Source organism: Rhinoderma darwinii, chromosome 13 (genome assembly GCF_050947455.1).
Source record: "Rhinoderma darwinii isolate aRhiDar2 chromosome 13, aRhiDar2.hap1, whole genome shotgun sequence".
NCBI lineage: Eukaryota > Metazoa > Chordata > Amphibia > Anura > Rhinodermatidae > Rhinoderma > Rhinoderma darwinii.
In genome coordinates this window covers 15,879,503-15,904,358 of record NC_134699.1, presented here as the reverse complement: position 1 = coordinate 15,904,358, position 24,856 = coordinate 15,879,503, and the positions used below count along the sequence as shown (strand labels likewise).

The 24,856-nt window shown below is 43.8% G+C and overlaps 1 protein-coding gene across 3 annotated transcripts in view; it reads right to left on the bottom strand.

The window, feature by feature from the left end:
• TLK2 (tousled like kinase 2) overlaps positions 1-14,461 on the bottom strand; it is a 41,479-nt gene extending 27,018 nt beyond the window's left edge. For 2 of the 3 annotated variants that reach the window (XM_075846418.1, XM_075846420.1), the window contains exons 1-2: positions 13,868-14,461; positions 679-764 (exon numbers count right to left, since the gene is read on the bottom strand). In XM_075846418.1, the coding sequence (XP_075702533.1) occupies positions 679-759 (81 nt within the window). In that variant the 5' untranslated portion in view covers positions 760-764; positions 13,868-14,461. The remainder of the gene's footprint in view (positions 1-678; positions 765-13,867) is intronic. The other variant, XM_075846419.1, reaches the window with a different exon arrangement.
• Between the last annotated feature and the right edge of the window lie 10,395 nt (positions 14,462-24,856).

The following is a 24,856-nucleotide window of genomic DNA, read 5'->3' as shown; positions in this document are numbered from 1 at the left end:
CCGGCATGTGCACCTCACTAGTCAGCTGACCTTCTGGTCATATTGCTTATGCCTGTCTAGTAGATTGGCTTATGAGCCCTATTTTTGGAGTTTTGAATTACCTTAATAAAATTCAGTTTTTAATCGTTCACACAGGCAGAGATTATATTATTCTTCAGAACGAAATTGCTTCGACACTTTGTTGGATAGTGGAATATTTGTTGCGTGTACTAGGCCAATTGTACGAATATAAATTAATGAAGAAAAATAAGCGTACTCCTATCCGTATTTACATTTGTATTTTTGACTAAAGCTGTGAGAATATGTGGTGTTTAAAAAAAAAAAAAAAGCTTCAAAAACTATACGGACACAATACGGAGGCAAAAAGTGATCAAGCATATTCGTAATTGAATATGGTCGCTTAAACAAGGCCAAATCAGTAGTAATGCATACATAATTTTACATTCACAACACACTCCCAGTTACCAAGCTTTAGGGTGGATACACGTGGCGTATTCCTACACCGCTGTTTTTGCAGGTTTGATATGCAGAATTGCTGCAGATTACAATGCTTTGCAAAGGGTTGAATCTGCAGTCAAGTGTAAAACATGCAGATTTTGCGACATATTCGCTGTGGCCAAATCTGTGGCATAAGAAATACACCAAGTTTTAATCCAACCATAAGAGCATGCAAATTACCTTTGCAACCCCAGCTCCCGTAAATCTTGCTTCCAACAATTCCTGGCGCCGAGGGTCCAAACTATGCAACTCTTCCATCATTTCCACTGCAAAGACAACACAGTGAAAGATGAATCACATATTTTAAGAGTGGTGGCAGAGAAGCCATTAGCCTCTAAAATTATAAAGCTATGCATGTAAAGATGTTACATTATAAATAGGTTATATTCATTTAGAGTTAGTACACTAGACACTCTTCTTACTACTCAGTATAAAATAATCATTCTTATGGTCTATGAAGGTTTTCAATTATACAGTTCGCAGTATTAGCAGTGGGAAGCAAAAAAATAAAAATAAAATCAAGGACAGTTGTTGAGAAATCTTGATCTGCCATAAAAGTATGCTTGGTGATAATTCAACCACTAGGACCTCTACGCTGATATGAATTTATTTAAGCTTAAGATGCTATAAAACTATTTAAGATTGGTCGACAATCTAAAGTGTATGGGGGCCACCCAACTCTCCCCCAGGTGGGAGAAGGAACAAGCATGTACTATTTCAACATACCCATTTCTTTGTACCCACAAGAAACGAGTCGCTGCCAGAGCTGTCGAACGCCCGCTTGTTAATTTAACGTGGCCACCTTTAGCCTTCATTACAATTTAGTACCCAAGCAATGATCTTGAGGATTGCAGACCCCAGTCATCCCAATTAAAATTTTGCATGAATGTTTAAAAAGTGGTTATCCTGTTTCAGCAAATTAGATCGTTAGGAGACACATTTCTGATACACATCCTGTAACGAGCACCTGTGTGTCCATCACACGTACTGACTTTTATCCAATGAAGGAGCAGAGGGGCTTGAAAGCCGTAAAGAATGCAGAAAGTATATTGGAAAATTGTATAGCTTTTAATTATACAAAAGATGACATTAATTTGCTGAAACAGTTCAACCCCTTAAAAGAGCTCCCTCCTGCTCCAAAACCCATCAAATACACAAAACAAAAATAAATGTCCTCTTTGTTCTATTTAGGCATTTGCAAGTTGTCTTGATCTTACAGATGCTGAAGTTATGTTGCTCTAGGATCTGCTGGTCATTCAGGGTCGTGGAAAGGGAAGACCATTTAGAATTGGCACCATAAATCTGGCATCTGTGCCACCATAGGGTATGTTCACACGTGCCAGATTCGGTGCTGAAATTTCGGTGACTGAAAAAATGTGCCGCACAAAATCCACTCATGTGCTTCAAAAACAACCCTATTTGGATGTGCAGCACGGATTCTAAATCGCAGAAATTTCTGCTACATTTCTGCCACGTGTGAACCTGCCCTACGATAGCCGAGATGCTAGATTTATGCCACCAACAAAATGTGTCTTATCCTTCCACAGACCCTGAATAACCAGTCAATGTTCATTACTCAGAGCTGCAAAACAATTCAAATTTATATGCCATTCATGTTCTCTGAAAAGCCAGATGACAACCCTTATAAGTAATGCAATAGTTGCCATTAGTAGTGGTCACCAGACAGGAGCTAAAATTAATTCAAGAGTAACTAAACATTCAACAAACTGACAGGTCATAATGACAGGTCAGAAGTTTTGATTGGTGGGGGTCCGAGCACTGAGACACCACCAATCGCTAAAACGAAGCGACAGAAGCACTTGTGTGAAAGCTTAGGCACTTAGTCGACGTAGCGGAGTACAAGCTCATATACTCTCTATTGAGCCCATAAACCGCTGCACCGATTTCTGGAAAGAGCCAAATGGAACTAAGCGGCTGAGTGCTCACATGAGCATTTCTGCAGCTTCGTTCTAGCGATTGGTGGGGGGGGGGGGGGGGGGGGAGTCTCAGTGCTCGGACCCCCGCCTATCAAAACTTCTGCCGTCACTATAACATGTCATAAGTTTGTTGAACGTTTAGTTACCCTTTAATAAATGGTTAGCTCTGTAGACAAAATCCTCAAACGAGTGAACAACTCTGTAAAGCTTCGTTCACGTCTGCGCTGATTTAAATGGTAACGGATCCGGTGCCCATGGTTTCAGTTTGTCTCTGATGTGCATCAGACCAGTCATTTTGCCGGAAGCAAGTGTAGTTGACTACTATAGTCTCCTTTGAAGACCTGCCAGAGGTAGGGCTTCAAATGAGTACAAAAATGCCAAACCTGGGAGCCTTCATTGGGCCCCCAGGCTGCCATAACGCCGATTCCCGTCGCAGGGGGGGCGCGATGCCGTGTTCGAGGGGCCGCCCCTTGATTCTAACAATTTTAATGCCGCGGTCGCGATTGAGTGTTCCGAGTTGACAACCCTTTTAATTACAGAACAGAACCAACAATCGCCCCAGAAACCAAGATCGATCAGTGAGCGACATTTACAATCGAAGTTTTCATTCAACAATTTTATCAAATCTGTGGCCTCCTGAACTGAAAATGGAGCTTTGAGTAATACAATACGGCTACCAGCAGTAACATACAGGGACTCCCGCTAATGCGAAGGCCTTAAATGGTTGACCTCTTTCCCTCCCTTAACTGTAAATCAATGCAGACAAAGCCTCCTTCTGCGAAGAGGAAACCACATGTAAAAACACACATTTCATGTCATTCAAATGCCTCGGCCTCCGTATTCCCTATTAGGAAAGTATTTCATAAGCTTCACACTCTGACCGCCCTCCCCCCTATTTATTAAATGCTGCCTTTCTGTAGAAGCAGACACCATTTTACCTCGCTTGCCACATACCTCCCAAAACAGCTGCTGTCAGGAGAGGGGAAGACTGAAAAGGATTGAATTACTATTCAGATACAAGATCCGAAACGTTAAACTCGCCCCGCTCATGAAAAGGAAGGTTTATTAACAAAATGTAATCCCACAGACGTATCCCACAACAGTCGCTTCATATACAATGTGATCACAAGGTGCGCAGCTATTGTCCCGGTTTTACATAGATCATGCTGCGGTCACAAGTTTAGGAACAAGAACAGAACGCCTTTACAAATTATAATTTCCAATTGTAATGAATCGAGTCAGGGCAGGACTCGCATAGACATCCGTCACCCAACTCTTTGTAGGAAAGTTGCACAAATCTCACCTAGTTAGGCCTCATGCACACGGCCGTGCCCGTAAACACGGCCCGCGATTGCGGGCAAGGCTGGCCGCATTGTCGGGCCATGCTCCCATACAAAGTATGGGAGCACGGCCTGAAAAACACGGAAAGTAGGACATCCTCCATAATTCCTGGCACGGTTCTACGGCACGGACCCCTATCCGTTAGGATACGGAAAGGTATCCGCGGCCAGTAGAACCGGGCGGGTCCATAATTGCGGACCTTATTACGGTCCCCAATTACGGAGATTTTTTACGGTCATGTTCAAGGGGCCTTAGAAATGGTACCTTTTCACATGGATTTTAGCCGTGCACCTTTTCCCCATATAACACGATTATCATTCAACTTTTGTGTTACTCTATGGGAAAATTGCATGACCTTTGAAAATCCAGTCAAGATAAAGAATTTTTTTTTTAAAAAGTCACTGTCCTACGACTGTTATTCCATGTCATGCAGCAGTTGCTATCAAAGATGTTGAGCGACAGGTCTGCGTGTAGTAGGGCTTATACACACACACTATACTTAAAGGTTTTTTTGCACGAACATTTATCACCTATCCACTAGGAGATAAAGGTCTGACTACTGGGACCCCCAGTGTACACGAGAACACAGGTCCTCGAGTTCCGTATGAATGGATGGGTGGCGCGCATGCGTGACCACCGCTCCATTCACTGAATATGGGACTGAGATAGACCAGCGATGGGACCCCCATCGATCAGACATTGATCACCGATCCCGTGGAGAGGTGATAAATTACGTTTGTGGGAAAACCCCATTAATAAACTGTAGCTGAATCCTTGAATCTAAAAATCAAGAGAGACTACAGTAATACAAGTGCACAGGACCACAGAGGTTTAATTCTTCTAAAGATATTTTAAAGGGGATTTCCACCTAAAATCTAAAACCATCCTTACATCAGTAAATCAAAAGTTAGAGAAGCACAGTAAGTTCTAGATTACTACGTTTTATTTACATAGAGATAGCCATTTTTCACTGCGGTGGCCATTTTAAAAAAAAGTAGTGCCAGGAAGTGAAACTATATTGGTTGTCACTACTAAATTCACTTGTTAGTAAAATTGTACCAAATATGAGAGCACTCCCGCTTGAGGCCCCATGCACACGACCGGTAAAAATCTCCCGTAATTACGGGCCCATTTCATTTCTATGGCCGACTGACACCTTCCGGAACGTCTACGGGAGGGTGTCTGCTGTAGAAACCTGCTGAAAAAAATAGGACATGTCCTATTTTTTTATTTTACGTACCGTGCTCCTATACTTTATAATGGGAGCACGGTTCGTAATAACTGCCGGCCGTGCACGTAAACACTGGTCGTAATTTACGGGCACGGTCATTGCATGAAGCCTGACTGTTGCAAAAATGGCAGCCGCAAGCAATGTATGGCTATTTTTAAAGGGGTATTTCTCAATCATGAATATGGGGGTCCCGAACCCCCAGATCCTACTCACTGCTCGACCACAGCGAGGAAGACATTGAATGAAGCAGCGGTGGAAAATGTGCGCAGCCGCTCCATTTAAGGTCCATGGGAATGACTGAGTAAAGCGATCCGCTGTTTCCGTCAATCTCATAGACCGTGAATGGAGCGACAGGCGCATTCAAACTGCTCACTGTGTGGAGTGCAGTGAGCAGGATCTGAGAATTACGATCGGTGGATAGAAAATAACAAAGGGAAGGTGTCACGAAAAAAATTTTTTTTATATAATATTGCTTTTAGTTTGATATTAAAATAAATTTGATCTATTTGTGTTCTTGTGTTGTACTTTTTACTTTATTCTTACTTTTACTTCTCTATGGGGGCTGCCATTTTTTTTTCATCTCTGTATGTGTCGATTAACGACACATACAGAGATGGAATCCGGCACATACAACCCCATAGAGAATGTTAACGGGAGCCGTTCCATTCACTACAGCGTACAGTGAATGCGCCACTCCCACACAGACCAAAAGGAAGGTCTTTGGCAGAGCGAAATCCGGCGCCATTTTCATGTGGACCGGAAGCCGCGGCTGGACAGTCAGATTACTACTTCCGGTCGCGGCTTCCGGGCATATGTTCAAGGCAGCGAAGATGCAAGGGATAGGAGTGGAGGCGGCAGGTAAGTTATGTTTGTGTATTTTACGTTAGTGTTACACTGCCTGATTACCACTGTATCTAATCCTCCTACACTGTATATTCGCTCAGAAAATGGCGGCACACAGTGTAGGAGGTTTGGAGTTTCAACCCCCTCCTCCTCCTGGCACTAGCCAGGATAAGGGTGGGGGGATTGCGTGAGGACACTAGAGCGAGTGTGTCTACCCCAAATTTGCAGCATAAAGCAATGAGGTTACTTTACCACATTTCCAATGCTGCAATTTTGGGAATTGCTCCCTCTAGTGAGCAGCACATGGAAATGTTATAAATTAGAATCTAATTTATAATATTTCCTGACTTGTGCAAAAATTAAGTAATCACTTATAAACTAACTGTTTAACTGAAAAAAAATAAAATAATTCTAGCAACACATTCCCTTCAAGAATTTGGGTGAAAAATCCAGTAAGTTTTAATTGCCAACAAAAAACTGATCAACACTAAAGGGGTATTACCAACTGATAGTTGGAGTTCCTACCTATGGAACTCGCACCTATACGGCCACCAACCAGGAGAGAATTTGATCTTCTGGAAATATTGAAGTTTCTAATCAATGACGTCAAGCAGAGATCTTGAAAGCGATAAAGATTTGATACAAAGTATATTGAAAAGTTGCAGAACTTTTCATTTTACAATAAATAAGCTTTATCTGGAGAAAATGCTTAGGCTACATTCACACGAGCGTGTCCGTTTTGCACACACAATAAGAGGAGCATATTTCCTGAATTTCATGTCCGCGTGACATCAGTGTGCGTTGCAGAGGGCATCCGTTTTTGACGTCCGTGCAAGCGCTTTTTTTTTTTTATTTCTCTTCATTTCTCAGCAACTAATGTGTGAAACACGAACAGAACACGGATGTCGTCCGTGTGCTGTCTGTGCTTTTAAGGCACCCATACACTTCAATGGGTGACCAAGTCCACAAAACGCAGCAATATAGGACATGAGGAGTTTCACGCAATGAAATAAAACCTCACGCATGTCTGAAATGAATGGGTCCGTGTACTGTCAGTTATTTCAACGCACAGCACACGGACGGGGAACACGCTTGTCTGAATGAGCCCTTAGGCCCCATGCACACGACCATAAAAAACCTCAGTTTTTGCGGACCGCAATCGCGGTCCGCAAAAACGGAGCCATTCACTTTCATTGAACACTGACACCTTTCCGTAGCACTACGGAAGGGTGTCAGTGCCGTGGAAATGTTCCGGGAATTATGGAACATGTCCGTTCTTTCGCATTTTGCGGCCCGTGCTCCCATACTTTGTATGGGAGCACGGCCCGAAAATGCGGCTGTCAGTCAGCGGCCGGCCGTGCCCGCAATCGCAGGCCGTGATTGCGGGCACGGTCGTGTGCATGGGGCCTTAGGAGGATAATGAGCACTACCCAGCTAAGGGCTTCATAGTGACAAAGTACTGATCTGATCACAGGAGCCAAGGATTCCATGCTGTGGAGACATAGGAGAAAGTCGCATTCATTACACAGCGCTGCATCAAATGTGACAATTACCTCTGTAAACATGAAGCGGTCACATTGGCAGGTCACATATCAGACATGTTGGGTAATCCTTTAAGGCTGGATTCCCACGGCTCGAATACGCTGCGTAAAAAATATGTATTCAACCTGGAACCAGCAGCCCATTCCGTTCAAAAACACATTGTAGTGCGGTTTTTCGGGCGGAATTTTCGCTGCGGTAGTCAGCGTAGGGAGGGGAAAATAAAGCGGCTATACTTACCTAGGCTGACGACGCATTCCGCCTTTGCTGTCCGGGCCGGCCTCCCTAGATGACGCTACAGCCCATGTGACCCCTTCAGTCGGTCATTGGCTGCAGCGGTCACGTGGGATGAAACGTCATCCCTGGAGGCCGACCTGTAGGAAGAAGCAGATAGTCATGAGTAATTACTAATTAATTTTTTTTCCTTTAGTCTTAACACTTGGCTTTCTGTTGCAGGTTTTGCATCCCCATAGAAATAAATGGGGAAACCCGGCAATAGTAATGCAACGAAAATGCAGCATAAAGTGACAGGTTACGGATTTCAATTCCGCACCGCAGGTCAATTTCTGAACGTTTTTGCTGTGGTTTTTTACCGCAGCGTGGGCATGAGATTATCGAAATCTCATCCACTATAAATGCTAAGGAATTTCCACACAGAAATCCGTTGCAGAAATTCTGCAGCATTTACTCTACTTGGGAACCCGGTCTAAAAGTGAACTCCGTAAATGAATGTGGCGGTCTCAAAAAGCAACAGGACAGACTTCAAGATGGCAGAACTTCTGGTAAATCAACAAGCAAGTTCCTTCTCCCTCTCGCCCAAACTTCTCCTTAGATTAAAGGGATGTTCACACGTCTTATTTTCAGGCAGATTTTGGATCGTAACATCATCATATAATGCTCTAAAATATATTTGAAACAAACCCACCAACAGTTTCCCATTGATTTCAATGGGAAATACACTGTGTATTTCATAAGAGGCGTATTTTTACGCTGCAGAATTTTAAAAAACGCCGGTCACTTTTTGAAACGTTTTACCAGCAAATTTTCCATTGACACTACAAAAAAAACCTTTGAAAAATGCTTCAAAATATGCATCAAAAACGCTTTAACGGGTAAATAAATTTTTGACATGCCATAAGTTTTGATGGGTGGGGGTCCGAGCACTGAAACCGCCACCAATCGCTAAAACAAAGCGGTAAAAACTTTCCTTGGAAAGCCGAGCAAGAGGTGTATGGGCTCAGACTTTCTATTGAGCCGCTCGCTCGGCTTTATGAGGAAAACCGATCAGAAATAGAGAAAGCCTCTTAATAAATGTGTCGCATCTTTCGAACAGGCGCAAAAATTCTGGAACAACAACCGCTGCCATGCACTATAAATTCCCTCCACGTCGCCTTTAATAAAAATATAATTTAAAAAAAAAAAAAAAAAAAAACACACAACATACTCACCTCTCCCCTCATCCCCCATCACTCCTGCGTTGCTCAGACAAGGTCCTGAAGCCGAGCAGCGTCGGGGCATTACATACGACGCAGAACTTCAACGTAATCAGTGCTGCGTCACATACAACGTCCGGACCCTGCGTGGCATCAGGACCTTGTATGAGCCGCGCAGGAGTGATGGGGGAGACAGGGGAGAGATGAGTATTTTTTTTTTTATTTCATTTTTATTTATTTTACTATCCAATGTGGGGAGCGGGGGTTAGTCCGATCATGGGGAGAGGACAAGATATGAAGCCTAGCGCATGCCCTTTCCTTGCTACGCCCCATAGTGTGAAATTTACGCTGAAGGAGCTGGCATAGCTTTCTACTATCATTTTCGTGAGCTTTTAGGCGGTGGTGAGTATGGCCCCCTTTTCCAAAAGCCAGGCCAAAAGGAGGCGCAAAAAAAGTTAAATGCACCGAAAATTGCGCTTTTTACGACTTTTCTATGCCAGAAAACTGGCGCATGGTGTAATAATGTTGATTACCTCCAGTGTTTTGACAATTTGTTGCATTTATTTTATCCGTCTGCTGTCCGTGTTTTCACGCACCCATTGTCTTCAATGTGTAGCTAGGTACGCGAAAACCCACCAATATAGGACTTGCAGCGAGTTTCACGCAACGGTCCGCCTCGGACCTCCCATTGAAATTAATTGCATTCGATTCAACGGCCACGGGCAAAAAAATAAGCACCGCTGGCAGTTCAAAACCTGCCTCAAAATTGAAACAAATTTTTTCTGCCTGCAAAAAACTCCTTATTCTATAAGATTAGAGAAACATTCGTCTATACAAAAAATCCCCTTCAACATCCCACTATGAGTCGCCGCTACTCCCCTTTAGGGGCTTTGAGGCAGGAGAAATCAACCATAAAACATATTGGGAGGCATCACGGCGACAGATGCCATCATTGAGGGGTCAGTGTGTTCCAGACAGCAGTAAGGTCTTGTTCACAGTGCAGATTTTGCATGTATTTTTAAAGCCAAAACCAGGAACGGAACCTAAACAGAATATATAAAGAAAGGCCTTATAAGTCTGTTCTACTGGATCAAATTCTGGTTTTGTATTCAAAAAAGGACTACAAAATCTGCAATGTGTGAACAAGATCTAACAGTCAGTAACTTGCCCCAAACCTTTGGAGCCTGATGGAGTGAGACAAATCTCACTTCTGTACGATACAATGGAGCCAGAGAGGTAGGTCCAAAAGAGGTTTGGGTGCTTTAACCCGTTTTTAAAATTTTAACTTTTGGTTTTTTTTCTCCCCACCTTTCAAAAGCTATAATTTTTTTATTTTTCCGTCTATATCGTCATACGAGGGCTTGTTTTTTCCAGGACAAGTTATAGTTTTTCATGGCACCATTTATTGTACTGCATAATGTACTGGGAAGCTGAAAAAAATTATTTGTGGGGTGAAAAGGGAAAAAACAGCGATTACGTGATATTTGGGGGGGTTTTGTTTTTACGGCGTCCATCAGGCGGTAAAAACTACATATTCACCTTATTCTACAGGTTGATACGATTACGGGGATACCAAATTTAAATGTTTTGTTTTATGTTTTACTACTTTTAAAAAAAATAAAACCATTTGCTAAATTAAAAAGAAAAACTTGTGTCGCCGTTTTCCGAGAGTCATAACTTTTTTCTTTTTCCATCAATTTAGCGACGTGGGGGCTTAAAGAGTCTCTGTCACCACATTATAAGTGGCCTATATTGTACATGATGTGATCGGCGCTGTAATGTAGATTACAGCAGTGGTTTTTATATAGAAAAACGATCATTTTTGACAGAGTTATGACCTATATTAGCTATATGCCAATGTGTTTCTTAATGAACAACTGGACGCGTTTTACTTTTTGGCCAAGTGGGCGTTGGAGAGAAGTGTATGATGCTGACCAATCAGCGTCATACACTTCGCTCCATTCATTTACTCTGCACATAGCAATATAGCTATATCACTATGTGCAGCCACATACACAAGCCCTAACATTACTGCAGTGTCCTGACAATGAATATACATTACCTCCAGCCAGGATGTGATGTGTATTCAGAATCCTGACACTTCACTGTGATTGTGACTATTTCTGTGGTACTTACAGCAGAGCAAGCGTAATCTCACGAGATTACGCTGTAGATGACAGGTTACAACGAGATTACGCTTGCTCTGCTGTAAGTACCACAGAAACAGTAACGAAGTGCAGAGATTGTGAATAGACATCCCATGGAATGTCTATTCATTGTCTAAACACTTCAGTATTGTTAATGTGTTCGTATAAAACAGCAGATACTGATCTAAAGGGATTCCTATGCGCTGACTAAATGAATGGAGAGAAGTGTATGAGGCTGATTGGTCAGCGTCATACACTCCTCTGTACAACGCCCACTTGGTCTAAAGTAAAAACACGCCCAGTTGGGCATTAAGCAACTCATTAGCATAAATCTAAAATCGCTAATAAAGTGGTGAAAACAGATCATTTTTTTTAAATAAAAAGCACGGCTGTCACCTACATTATAGCGCCCATCTCCTTATGTAGGAGACAGGGCACTTATAATGTGGTGACAGAGCCTCTTTAAGAGAAAAACGAAGACTCCACCTAAATTCAATTGAACAGACCTCCCATTAATGGCATTTTCGGACATGTCACATAGTATGTAATGTGCCACAGATGCAGGACATTCTGGGGTGCTCAGCGGGTGTTGGTGAACTCATTGGCTAGTTTTTCTTTGTCATTTAAAGGGATAGCAATCAACTTTCAATATTTTTTTCTTGACCCAGGAGAGGTTGCAGGGTCCAATTGAGCAAATCTAAGGCTCTGTTCACATCTGCATTGGGGTCCAGTTCTGACATTGCGTCGGAGCTTTCCGTCAGAACGGGACCGTCCCTGAACAAACACAAACCCGTTTCTATCACCATTGATTTCAATGGGGACTGATCCTGTGCCCATGGTGTCAGTTTGTCTCTGTTGTGCATCGGATCCGTCGTTTTGCCGGAAGCAATAGAGTGGTCGACTACGCTACTGCTTCCAGCGAAACGACGGATCCGGGCTGCATACACAGTGAATGGTACACATTGGCAAGGAGTAAAACCTAGTGCAGAATTTAGACTTTAGCAACCAATCTTCACGGCTTTTCTTTCTCAATGTGCCTTTGAATCACTGGAATAGGACTAGAGTTTCGTTTTAACGAAACTCTAGTCCTATTCCAGTGATTCAATTATTAATTATTGTAGAGTATACAAAATATCAAGTCCTGCGGTGGAAGGCTTCAAATATACCACTAACACCTTTCAATGTGCCTTTGAAAAAATATTGATCTCTTATTGGTTACTATGGAAAACTGCTCCAGTTCTTTGCACTAGTTTGATACATCTCCCCCTATTGTTAGGCCTCGTTCACATCTGCATTAGAGGCTCCATCGCAGATCCGGCTCAGAGTACCGGACACAACAGCGCAGCATGCGGCACTATTATTACAGTAAAAACACGGGGCACCCTGACGGAAAGCCAACAAAACTCATTGAAGTCGATGAGTTCAGACGACCGCCGCTGGCGTCTGTAGTGCAACGGAACGCAACGGCCGCTTCCGTTTTTTTTTTTCTTGTTCTCTGACAGAGCAGAACAACGGAGAGACCCCATGCAGGTGTGACCATAGCCTAAGGAGGAATGCGATAGTTTCGAAATCAAAAAAATAACACAAAACCAAGAAGTGCAGGCGCTCATAACAACCAACCCTCTGATGCACATAATTTATATATCACGCGACATACATGATACACAATTCTTAATAAAAAATAAAAAAAACACCACAGAAAGGTCTAATACATCCCCAATGCTCCCCACCATATTCATCAACCATTTCTCCCCGTCATAAACGCTCCAATAGTTTTGGATTTTTTCCTAATCTAAGGGGCACGGCGTCAATATATAGCGAGCGATACACGTAGCCTCCATATTTCGTTGCATAAAGCCCTGTTCACATCGGGTTTCTTTTACTTTTTAACATATAACATAGCGCTTCCTGCGCCGCTACTGTCCCGCAAAAAATAAATAGAAATCTGACTGACCGCATTAGTCAACCGAAGCGTAAGAATTCATTAAGATCAGTCATAGCCGCCATGACACTTAATAATCCAGAAAAGCTCTGCTATAGAACGAAGAAAACGGAGAATGAGGACACCGAGCGGCTGACGTGCGGCCATGGAAATTAAAATACAGCGACTGCTTGTGGTTTTATCAGAAAACAGCGCTATTTTGCATAGCGGGGGTTTTTTTTTTTTTAAGACGCTGTTTTCCGCAATGTTTAACGTAACACAAAGCAAAAACCGTCCATTGCGATACCGCATTCTGTAGCAGATTTGGACAGCGCCCTCATCCTATAGACTCCCCACTGGCTGGATCAGTAACTTCCGAGCATTCATTAATAACGGAAACCATCGCAGCGAACGGGACCGAAAATCTGCATTTACGGCCAAGATAAGTATTTGCGCTTTCAGCCTGCTTAAAATGGTGTTTTACATTAAAATGAGACGTTTCCGACAGCAAATACCAACGGCTGACGTCGCCCCCCAGAAAAGCGTAGCCGTTATATTTACCAATGAAGCCAACGCCAAAAGGAAGGAATCTTATGCTGTGCATTTCTATGGCAGCGTGACGCCGGTGTGAACAGCGCCACAGCCGCAGACTATCGCACCAGCGACTTCCATACATACATCATAGACAATTACTATAAATATATTACAATGTAAGTAATTTCCACCAAGGCCCCACTTATAATACAACTTTCCCAAGGCAGCCATAATGTAAACTCTACACACATGACATGCAGCAACATGGAGGAGGAGAGGGATTACATGGACTTCATACAGGGCGCATCATAGACCAGCAGTACTGGGGGGAGAATGGCGGCTGGGGGTCATGGATGATGCTGGAGTGTGGCCTCCGGGGGTAGGAAGGCCTAGCAGTGTGTGTGGGAGCCCCCTGCCCGATCCCGGCCCTCCCTGTTTCTTACCTACAGCCCTCGGTATTTCTGCCCCTGGACTTTGGGGTCTCGTCCACCTCGGAGCCCCCTTTGGGGGTTGGGGACCTTCCTCCCGACCTCACCTCCCTTCTTCTCCTCAGCGCCGTCGCGTTTATCCAGACTCCAGTCACTAGGCCGCAAATCCCCGGGCTTTCCTACGCGCGGAACCCGGCGCCGCGCCTCATTAGCGCGGGGCGTCCAGTCATGGGGGGCGGGGGAGGAAAACAAACGACCCCCCCACCCCAGGGAAAGAATTTGATCCCCAAATGGATAAGACGATATTTTACGTCAGCAATTACCGAAAAAAAATTGTATTTTACGTCAGACCCGGGCGATTGGAGAAGGGGGGTGGGGAGAACGTGAGGTGATTTTCTGCGAAAAAGATCGGGTCCGTTCCGGAACCACCCGCCTGACTTAATCCGGATCGGCTCGGTTCGGATTATCGGGGTAATGGGTTTAATTAGTGTAAACACGATAGTGAAACCGCTGGATTTCTCGCGAGATCCGGAGCACAATGCGCGTTCGCGATGGAAGGAAAAACGCGCCAAGACCTGGGCTCCGAGAACGCGCATTAGCCTGGGGACGCGCAACTCTTTCCCGCCCTCAGGGGGAGGAGAAATCCCGAATAACGATTGGTCGAAATCAGACATGTGGGTGAGGTCCAGACGGCCGCGCCTCCAAAGAGAAACCGAGAAAGACGCAAAGTGATTGGTTGGTAAATACCTATGGGCGGAGTTATATTTACCACGCCTATAGGGTTGAGGGAGAAAGAAGGGTAGATCTAATTTCTCAATAGCTGAAACGAGTCACGTGGGTTGTTTTCAATGTATTCGCCTTGTAAGGAGCCAAGACAGGGAGGAGGTTGATAAGAACAAGATTATCATTGGTTGATAAAAGAACGTGAGAAAACACCCACTTTATCCTTCTACTGATTCAACCAATGAGCTGGAGAGTAGGTGAAAAGAATTATGGGAAGGCTCTGTTCTAGACACGTGTAGACAGCCTGACCTAGTTCTAGGGTGATTGATCATGTTCCAGGGGAATCTTCTTGACAGCTCCTTGTTTTCCTCCTTCTGCAGAACGCATTAGCAACCAGTGGAATTACAGCTAAAACTCAATAAACACAAGAAAAATCTAAACACATTCACACATTGTTTCACCATCGTATTGGGGGTTATTGAAACGAAACGGCAGAAGCGATCGAGTGAGAACTAGGCCGCTTCATTTCTGATCGTCTTTTCTCGGAAAACTGAACAATTGGTGTACGGGCCCAGACTTTCTATTAAGCCTGTACACCAATTCAACAACAAAGTGGCGAACCTCCAACCCCCCCCCCCCCCCAGCGCTCCTGCCGCTTCGTTTCGATGATCGTGGGGGTCTCAGTGCTCACAAAGTTTTGGGTAGGGTAAAATCATCCACTCGACTTGGATTAGTCTAAGGCCCCATTCACACAACCGTACAATTCGGCTGTAATTACGTCCCTATTCACTTCTATTGACCGCGGACACCTTCCCGCATATTTACGAGAAGGCGTCCGGGCCGTAGAAAGCCTCCGCAAAAGATAGGAAGTATCCGATCCTTTGCTTTTTACGGACTGTGCTCCCATACTTTGTATGGGAGCGCAGGCCGAAAATAGGGGTGGCCCCAGCGGCCGGTCATGCCCATAATCGCGGCCTGTGATCACGGGCACGTTTGTGTGCAGGGGGCCTAACATACATGTTTACCTCAACTCCGAGGGAGATCAGCATAAGCCTCCCTCCAGACTCCTTTGACCGAGCTTACCTCCCAGTGAAACAAAGGATCAGGCATATTGAAATCCAAGATGACGTCGAAGGAAAGTTGCGCTGCCTCCATTCACATTCAATTATGAGCAGGATCCAGTATAATTATCAGACGTGCATGGCCAGCTTTAAATTGGAATTACAGTTGAGAACTAAAAAATACATATATAAGTATTTTCAAAACAGCCGCGTAAAAAAACGTCCACCAAAAAGAAGTGCATGTCACTTCTTCAGCTGATTTTGGAGACGTTTTTCATTTACTCTATAGGAAAACAGCTCCAAAAACGGCCGTGGAAAACACGACTTTGATTAAAAAAAATTTATTTTGTGTGTGCACATACCCCTTACACAAGCAGTGCAAACCCATCTTGTCCAAGTCCACAGGACAGAAAAAAATCACATGTGGGAGGGGCTAGACGTCCTTATGTAGGAGGGGCTCTAGTTGATTAGTTTGATTAAATTAAAAATTCCATCTGTCCTACTACGGTAGTTCACAGGGGCAGAAACACCCCATTATTGTGCTGCTGTAGGACGTAAGGGAAAGTACAACTCGTCCCGGATAAAATCAAACTCTCATACAGCTACGTAATAAAAAAAAAACTTATGAGCGCCGGGATGCAAAGAGGAAAAAAAAAATGGTTCTGTCCTCAAGGTTAAAATTGGCCGTGTCCCTAACGGGTTAATACTAGCTTGGCCATATTAACAAACCATAACCTATAATAATAATGATTAATAATAGAAAATAGGGAGATAGAGATTTGCATTCAGATGCTTTGTATAGTTTTATAGTCTAGTTTTGTGCTCCATGTATTGTATAAATGGCAGTAATTGTGGCCGGTTATTGTGTGGTAACAAACTTTCTACAAATAATTTGCTATTTTTGCATTCAGGAATACAAGCCACAGAAAACAACTGAACCATTGCTTTCATTGTCTTATTTGCACTGACAGGAGTTGATTGTTGATTGTCTGCGGTGGGTCGTTGATCGGCACTCGTTTGCTTCTTTCACAAGGAGATAGTATGGTAACGAGCGCTCAATACTCCGATCGCTCATTACTCCGATCGCTCGTTTCCATACATTTTCATCATGTCTTGAGTACATCTCCCTGTTTACACTGGTAGATGTGTTACTGACAATGATAATATTTTTTACTGCATAAACTATACAATCAGCCGATCAATGAGCGTTTGATCGTTGATCGGCTGATCATTGCCCAGTTTACACATAGCAATGATCGGGTACGCATGTTTGCACGACAATTGGCCCCTGTAAAAGGGCCTATACACATACCTCGCAACTCAAGTATCACAAAGGGGATCGCGTTGCAACAATTTTTATTTTTTTTACTCCAAGCCTCTAATCCCGCCCAGTCCTCGCCCATACACACCCAGCCCACACAGTATCATGCTCCCATAGTGCCTCCCACACAGTATAATACCAAATAGCTGCCCCTACACAGTATAATGCCCTTTAGCTGCCACCATACAATATAATGCCCCCATAACTGCCACCATACAGTATAAAGCCAACACAGATGCCCCCATACAGATGCCCCCATGCAGTATAATGCCCAAACAAACTCCCCCATACAGAATAATGCCCCCATAGCTGCCCCATACAGTATAATGCCCCCTTAGCTGCCCCTAGTGCACAGTGACAAAGTGCCCATGTAGATAGTGCCCATGTACATAGCGCCACAGTGTCTCCTGTAGATAGTGCCCCTATATAGTGCCACAGTGTCCATGTAGATAGTGCCACACCCCCCTTAAAGATAGCGCCACCCCCCATTGGGACTCCCTCTAGGAGCGGAATCCCCAGCCAGAGCATAGGCTGGGGATTCCGCTCCTAGAGGGAATCCCATATATGGACAGTGACGTCAGTGGCTACTGCTTGCACAGAATCCCCGTTGCCGACTCTGGCTGGGGATTCGGCTCCAGGAGGAGCCACTGACGTCAATGTACATATGTGGACAGTTACCTCAGGGGTTTCCTCCATCAGCTCCCTGCTTCAGAATTAGTTCAGAGCGGAGGAGCAGAGGGAGCTCCTCCACTCGCCGAGGACTCCCTGGGCACAGCGCTCTTAAGCAGTGTGCTCGGGGAAGCCCTTGACGGTACTTTCCATATATGGACAGTGCCGTCAGTGGCTACTCCTTGAGCTGAATCCCCCTTGCTGACCATATATGGACAGTAACGTCAAGGGCTTCCCGAGCACAGCGCTTAAAGTAGCGCTGTGCATAAGGAGCCCTCGGTGAGCGGAGGAGCTCCCACTGCTCCTCCGCTATTAATTAGCTTAATGGTTCCCTGCTTCAGAATTAGTTTGACAGCGGGACATACCCCCGGCCGCCCGGGACAGCGGGACACTACCCGGAATTTAAGACTGTCCCGCTGAATCTGGGACAGTTGGGTGGTATGCCTATACATAGTAGACGAAAGTGGACAATTTCAACCATAAAAAACGATTGTCAGTTATAAATTTACATAGTTACAACTGACCGATAACTAACAATAATCTTCTAAAAAAATCGGTCGGCCATGTTGGAAATCTTCACTCAAGTATTGGATGATATTGAATGTGTATGGGTCACTGAGCGACCACGGATGAATATTCAGGACCTCTGCACATGTAGGAGATTTGTTGTGGATTTTTCGTCTGATAGTCCATAGGGACTGCGAACGGCTCCCGTCCCATTGACTGCAGTGTACGGCGTCTGTGTGGGAACTGCGCATGCGCCGCTCCCACACAGTCCTATTCAAAATTGGCGCCGTCCGGCGCCATTTTCCTGTGGACCGGAAGTCGCGGCCGGACAGTAATATTACTACTTCCGGTCGCGGCTTCCGGATTTGTGCAGTTGCACCAGCGGCAGCAAACGGAGCGGACGGGCCGGAGGGAGCCGCGGCGGCAGGAGCAGGTAAGAGATTTCAATGTATGTTCGTGTTTGTGTGTGTTTACTACTGTATGTAAACCTACTACACTGTGGGTTAGCTCAAAAAATGGCGACACACAGTGTAGGAGGTTACATCGTTCAAACCCCTCGTTTATCCCGGCACTAGCCAGGATAAAGGAGGGGGGGATGCTGAGAGCTCACTAGAGCGAGGGCTTTTAACCCAATGTTGCAATGCTGCAATTTTGGGAACAGCTCCATCTAGTGACCAAAAATGGGTAGTATTATAAATTAGAAATAATTTATAATATTACATGGACTCGTGCAAAAAAATAAAAAAAATTTGAACAATGTTTAATCACCCACACACTAAATGTTTAATTTTTAAAAAAAAAACATGTTTTTCTGGCAACACATTCCCTTTAAAGGTGGTGGAGAATCCGCCGCTGAAGACTGTTCCCGGCAAGTGGATGAGATTTTAAAAAATTGAATCAACATGCAGCTATACATTTTCCGCACCGAAATCACAGCATGCTGCGGTTTTTAAATCATTCTGTTCTGGATGTTCATTACGGATTTCACCCTTCTCAATGTAGAAAAGGTGAAATCCGCCGCATAATCCACACATAACACCCACAGATTAAATTGCGGATACGAGGAAAATCTGCAATAAATCCACTACGTATGTGGGTGCCCTAATCCTTTTGGTAATAACACGTGTAGTAGATTTGTGTTGCGGATTTTCTGCAGCATATCTGCAACATCTCTGCAACAAAATCTGCACTTCTGAGGTGCGGATTTTGCGGCGGATTTCACCTATTGAAAAGGTTGAAATCCGCAGTGAACATCCAGAATAGAATAAGCATGTTGAGGATTTAAGATTCTGCAGCCTGCTCTGATTTCCGTATGTAAAATGTTCATCAGCATGAGGATGATATTTGTTCAAATCTCATTTACATGGCCGGAACTGTAATCCGCTGCAGATTTTCCGCATGAAAAATCTGCAGCATTTCTGTCCCGTGTGAATCCAGCTTTACAGCATAAATCCTTTAGTCAAAGTAAAGCTGTCCAAAATGGAGATCTGTTTCTACCGACTCCACCATAAACATTGCATTTTTATTTCAATGGGGAGAAAAGAATAAACCACTGACAAACGCCTCAGGCTGTGGCTTATCTCCCGTGGGAATGTATGATCGATCATGTTGAAATTCAAAGTCAGAAGGCCCTTATACACATAAGATTAACGGCTGACCCTGAAGGGTAGAGAACCTCCAGGGAGACAATCTAAACATAAAATATGCTACCATATTCCAGATTATGTGGGACTTCTGTCCCAGACTATAAACAATTAGTGATTACTGGATGCGGGATTATTGCTGTACATCCCGTCTGACCTATGTTTCCCCCAATGGGAAACCTTGGTGGAAATTCAGATTCCAGACATAGAATTAGATGACAAAGAGGACGGTGGCCAGAAGCAAAACTATTTGGCTATGATCAGACGTTCGCATAGGAACTTTTCCTTATGCCAAGGTATTTTACCACAATAATTATGATTCTACATTTACATTGCCCTTAAAGTGCACTCCATACTTCTCCTTAACGGCTGTCACGTACATGTACGTGACATGTCGTCAAGGGGTTAAAGTGGCTCTAAAGGTAAAGCCTCTCTTTAGGCAGGTTCTAAAAGATTTCTGACCAGAATAAGGCCTCATGCACACGACCGTGGTGTTTTTCTGGTCCGCAAATTCCAGGACCGTGTTCCGTGGAATGTCATCCGCAGTTCATCCGTATGTAATCCGCAAAAATGCGGATGAAAAAAAAAAAGGACTTTTAAACAGGATGCCAAAAGCTTGGTCAAACCCCCTTTAGAAGGTCACATGATCCGCAAATCCGCAAACTGCGGATGACACACGGCGGTGTATCCGCAATTTCCACGGGCCCATTGACTTCTATTGGCATGTCCGCACCGCATTTGCGGCCCATAATAAGACATGTCCGGAGTTTCTGCGGCACGGATGTGCGGACATGCGGAGAGCCGTGAAAACACGGATAGTGGGTATGGCCACATAGAAATGAATGGGTCCGCAATTAACCCGTGGATTTGCGGTTGAATTGCGGACGCAAAAACACGGTCGTGTGCATGAGGCCTAAAGATTATCACTCTGACTGCTTATTTGGGCCTTCAAATTATTGGAACATTTATCATAGACACAAATTCTTAAAGGGGTTGTCAAGGAAAAAGGGTCAGTTTAGTTTCTTTTTTTTTTTACAGAAACAGCGCCACGCTTGTCCATTGGTTGTGCCTGGTACTTCGGCTCATCCCTATTCCAGTCAATAATGCCTGAAAACACATATTCATATTCAGAACAGAAAACTATTTTTTTTTTCTTCCAAAACTCAGAGCAGAGTCACCTTTACAATACAATTTGGTACCAAACATTACATAAAACGTCTTGGGATGTCTTAATTCTGCCAAAAAGAATTCCAGGATTAACATTTTATATTGTTGAATCCTACAAGATTTTAGTTTAGCTCCATGGAAGAGTAAAGCTCCAGAAAAATGTACATTATTTCCTTATCCCCTACAGATCCTATTTTTGTAGGCAGCCTCAGGCAAGACCAGGAGGTATTACATGCATTTATTCCTCTTGACATGTTGTATGTGGGATGAGATGCGAGGATGGCAACGCTCAAAGATGATGATTTAAAGTTCCACCGTAAGAATTTGAAGTCGCCAATTTAAGATGTATTTGCAGTAACCCAGTATATGACCAGTGACACACTAGAGGCCTCAGGCATGTCATTATATTGCCAAGAAGATATTTCAATGCAGACGTTCGCCTTAATATAAAAGCTGAATCCATCTGTTGACCACAGTTGTAAGTAGATCTTTTAAAACATCTTGGATACAGAGATCTGGAGTAAATTCAGATTGTATTTGCATTTTAGCGCTTAGTAATGTCCTGAAACTTTAACAAGGCCAGGCGAAAGCTAGCGTCATATGTATGTATATATATATATATATATATACATATATGTATAACATAGTGCAAGATGGAGGAAGGAAGATGTAGGGTGGAAGTGGAGGGAGACGACAGAGGAAGGAGAAACAAGGAAGAGAGGAATTGCGGATCTAAATACTGATCCTTTTATTTATATGGCCCATGGACACCTTCCCATATATTTCCAGGTAAGTGTCCAGGACATGTCCTATTTTTTGAATTTACGGACCATGCTCCTATAATTTATGACAGCATCCGTGCCCATACTCACGGACCGTGATTACAGCTACGGACGTGTGCAGGGGGCCTAAGGACGCACCAGTGCGAACCGAGCCTAAAGTTGCCCATACACGTAAAACTTTGTGACCTTTTTTTTTATTTTTTATTAAATGTATATATTTTTCAATTAATTATTTTTTTTTCGAACCTACTTTCATTGAAAATTCTCTTGACTTTTTGTGATGCAGCTTCTATGTACGCACTGCACTATACATAGAAGCTGCATAGCTCCGCCGTAAACCGATTCTATCAGTCTGCAGAATCATAAGTGAAGGCAGGTAGGTCCCATTTTCCCAGATTACTGCATTATTTGAAATCCCTCTCCTGAGCCACGCTGATGGGCTCCCTGGTACGGTGTAATCCAGTGCACTGATTGTGATACACATTAGGTCAGAGAAGGGCGAGATTGGTGAGGACTGTAGCGGAGATCACCGTGATGGTCTATACACAGGTTCATGTTTTCCTATGCAACGATCAGTATCGGAAGCTAATGCTATACCATGATAGAAATTTAAAGACTTGAACCACCAACTTTATTTTTCATTTCCTACATATTCTGAGAGACATCACTGTCAGCACATGGGACAAAGAATGTTAGATATAGAAATATTGGGTTGTGGACTCACAGAGCAGTCCCTCCCCATCTATAAACAGAGCGGTAGGCACTCCCTGTGCAGCGCCACATAATGTACAGCATCCAAAAGCACATGGCATCTGGCAGAAAACAAAGCCTCCTGCTACTGTATGGAAGCACACGAAGGTACAGTAGACGGACTCCCGTATTACAGCTCCGTCCAGATCAGGAGTTAAAGAGCCGTAATATGCCCATGTGTATAAAGCTTTAATTCTTTTCTATTTTTGTATTAATTATTTTTTTTTTTTTATAGGAAAGCAAATTTTATATGGGGGGGAATCATGCACCAACATTTTCTAAACGCCCTTTTACACTGGCCAATTATCAGGCAAACGAGCGTTCATAGAACAGGACAGCGATCAGCCGATGGATGAGCAAATGCTCGTTCATCGACTGGTGTAATAATTTATGCAGCCGAAAATATTATCATTATACGATGAGCGATTGTAGTAACGTTCGCTCGTCCCCATGCATTGCTCCTTGTGAAAGCTCGTTGATCGGCGCTCGGTTACACGGTTCGCATGAAACCACCCTTAGGCTTCATTCACATCTGCGTCGCGATTCAGTTCATGGGTTCCGTCTGAGGTTTCCGTCAGGGGAACCCATGAACGGAATCCAAACTGAAACCATAGGTTTCCATTTGCATCAACATTGATTTCTCTGGTTCGGATCCGGTGCCAATAGTTTCCGTTTTTGTCACCGTTGTGCAAGGGTTCTGTCATTTTGACGGAATCAATACCGTAGTACACTGCGCTATTCATTCAGTCAAAACGACAGAACCTTTACACAACTGAGACAAACGGATACCATTTGCACCGGATCCATCACCATTGAAATCAATGGTGATGCAAACGGAAACCTATGGTTTTCGGTGTTTCAGTTTGGATTCCGTTCATGTGTTCCGGACTGAAAGCTCCAACGGAACCCATGAACTTAGTCCCAACGCAGATGTGAACGAAGCCTTAATAGGGTTTCACACAGGACGATTATCGGGCAGACGAGCGTTAATATAACGCTCGTTGCCGATAATTGCCATGTATAAATAGGGCAGCGATCAGCAGATGAACGAGCAATCACTCGATCATCTGCTGGTCGTATCGTTTTAAAAAAGTGAATTATAGTCGTCGGCAGCGCATCTCCCTGTGTAAACCGGGAGACGCGCTGCCGACATGATAATAATGTATGGGGACGAGGGATCAGAGTAACGACCGCTCGTCCCCATCCATAGCTCCGTGTGACAGGAGCAAGCGAGCGCCGATCAATGAGGTTTAAAAGGGCCTTTACAGAGGATTTCTCTATCCTAGACCTCCATATATCTTGCTGTTCATCCAGGACATAACACAGATAAACACACAATCGTATTATTCTCTGAAGATCAGACAGAGCGTATACACAATCAGTAACTGTGTAAATGTTCTAGAGATTATATCTGTGCAGATAGCCAACCATGGACAATGGCCAGCCGACAATCCCATGTATATGTGCTCAGTTCAATATCTCCTAATGGTGTAAACAGAGATTAGACAGATTGAATTTCAACCTGTCCGATCCCATTGTTTTCATGTAGATAAGGGTCTTTCAGACAGTTCTAGTCCTGCCCTAGAAACAGCATGCATGCTCAGTGGGGTGCATTTATGGGAAAGTCGTATATAGGTTGTCAAATGGCCGTAATACAGCCACATTTTGGTATCCATATTACTGCCACAACAGTGGGGTCCCCTACCAGAGGCATAACTTGGGCCCCAATGCAAAATCTGTTACTAGGTCAATAACCGATGAGGGATAATTCATAATACTGGTGTCTTCTTATGTGGCATAAGGGGCTTTGGGCTCCCTCAGGTACCAGGGCCAGGGTGCGACTACCACTGCACACACTATAGTTACATCCATATCTCCTGTGATCGTCCAGTTGTTGCAGTCCTAAATACAAAAGCTAAAACACAGCTGTATTACAACAATATGCAGCCATGGGTTAATAGAACAGCTGTAGTCTGTGAATAGATCAGATGTGCACAAATCAAAAACAGCAAAATATAGATCTCACTCTGTATTTTAGTCAATGAAAAATCCATTCCATGCATTGTTTCTGCAGCATGTGCATGGATATTTGCAAGCCCTATTCAGATGAATGGGACAGTCACCGAAATTTCTGCAACAAATCTGTGGCATGTGAATATTCCTTTAACCTGCTTGAGTACAGGAGATTTGTCAAAGACTCAAATTCTGACAAGGTTGATCTTGACCACTAGCCATAAAGCAACCCAATTATATATATATATATATATATATATATATATACACACACACACACACACACACACACACACATATACACACACACGCATATACATACACACACACACACACACACACACACACACATAATAGCGAACACAATG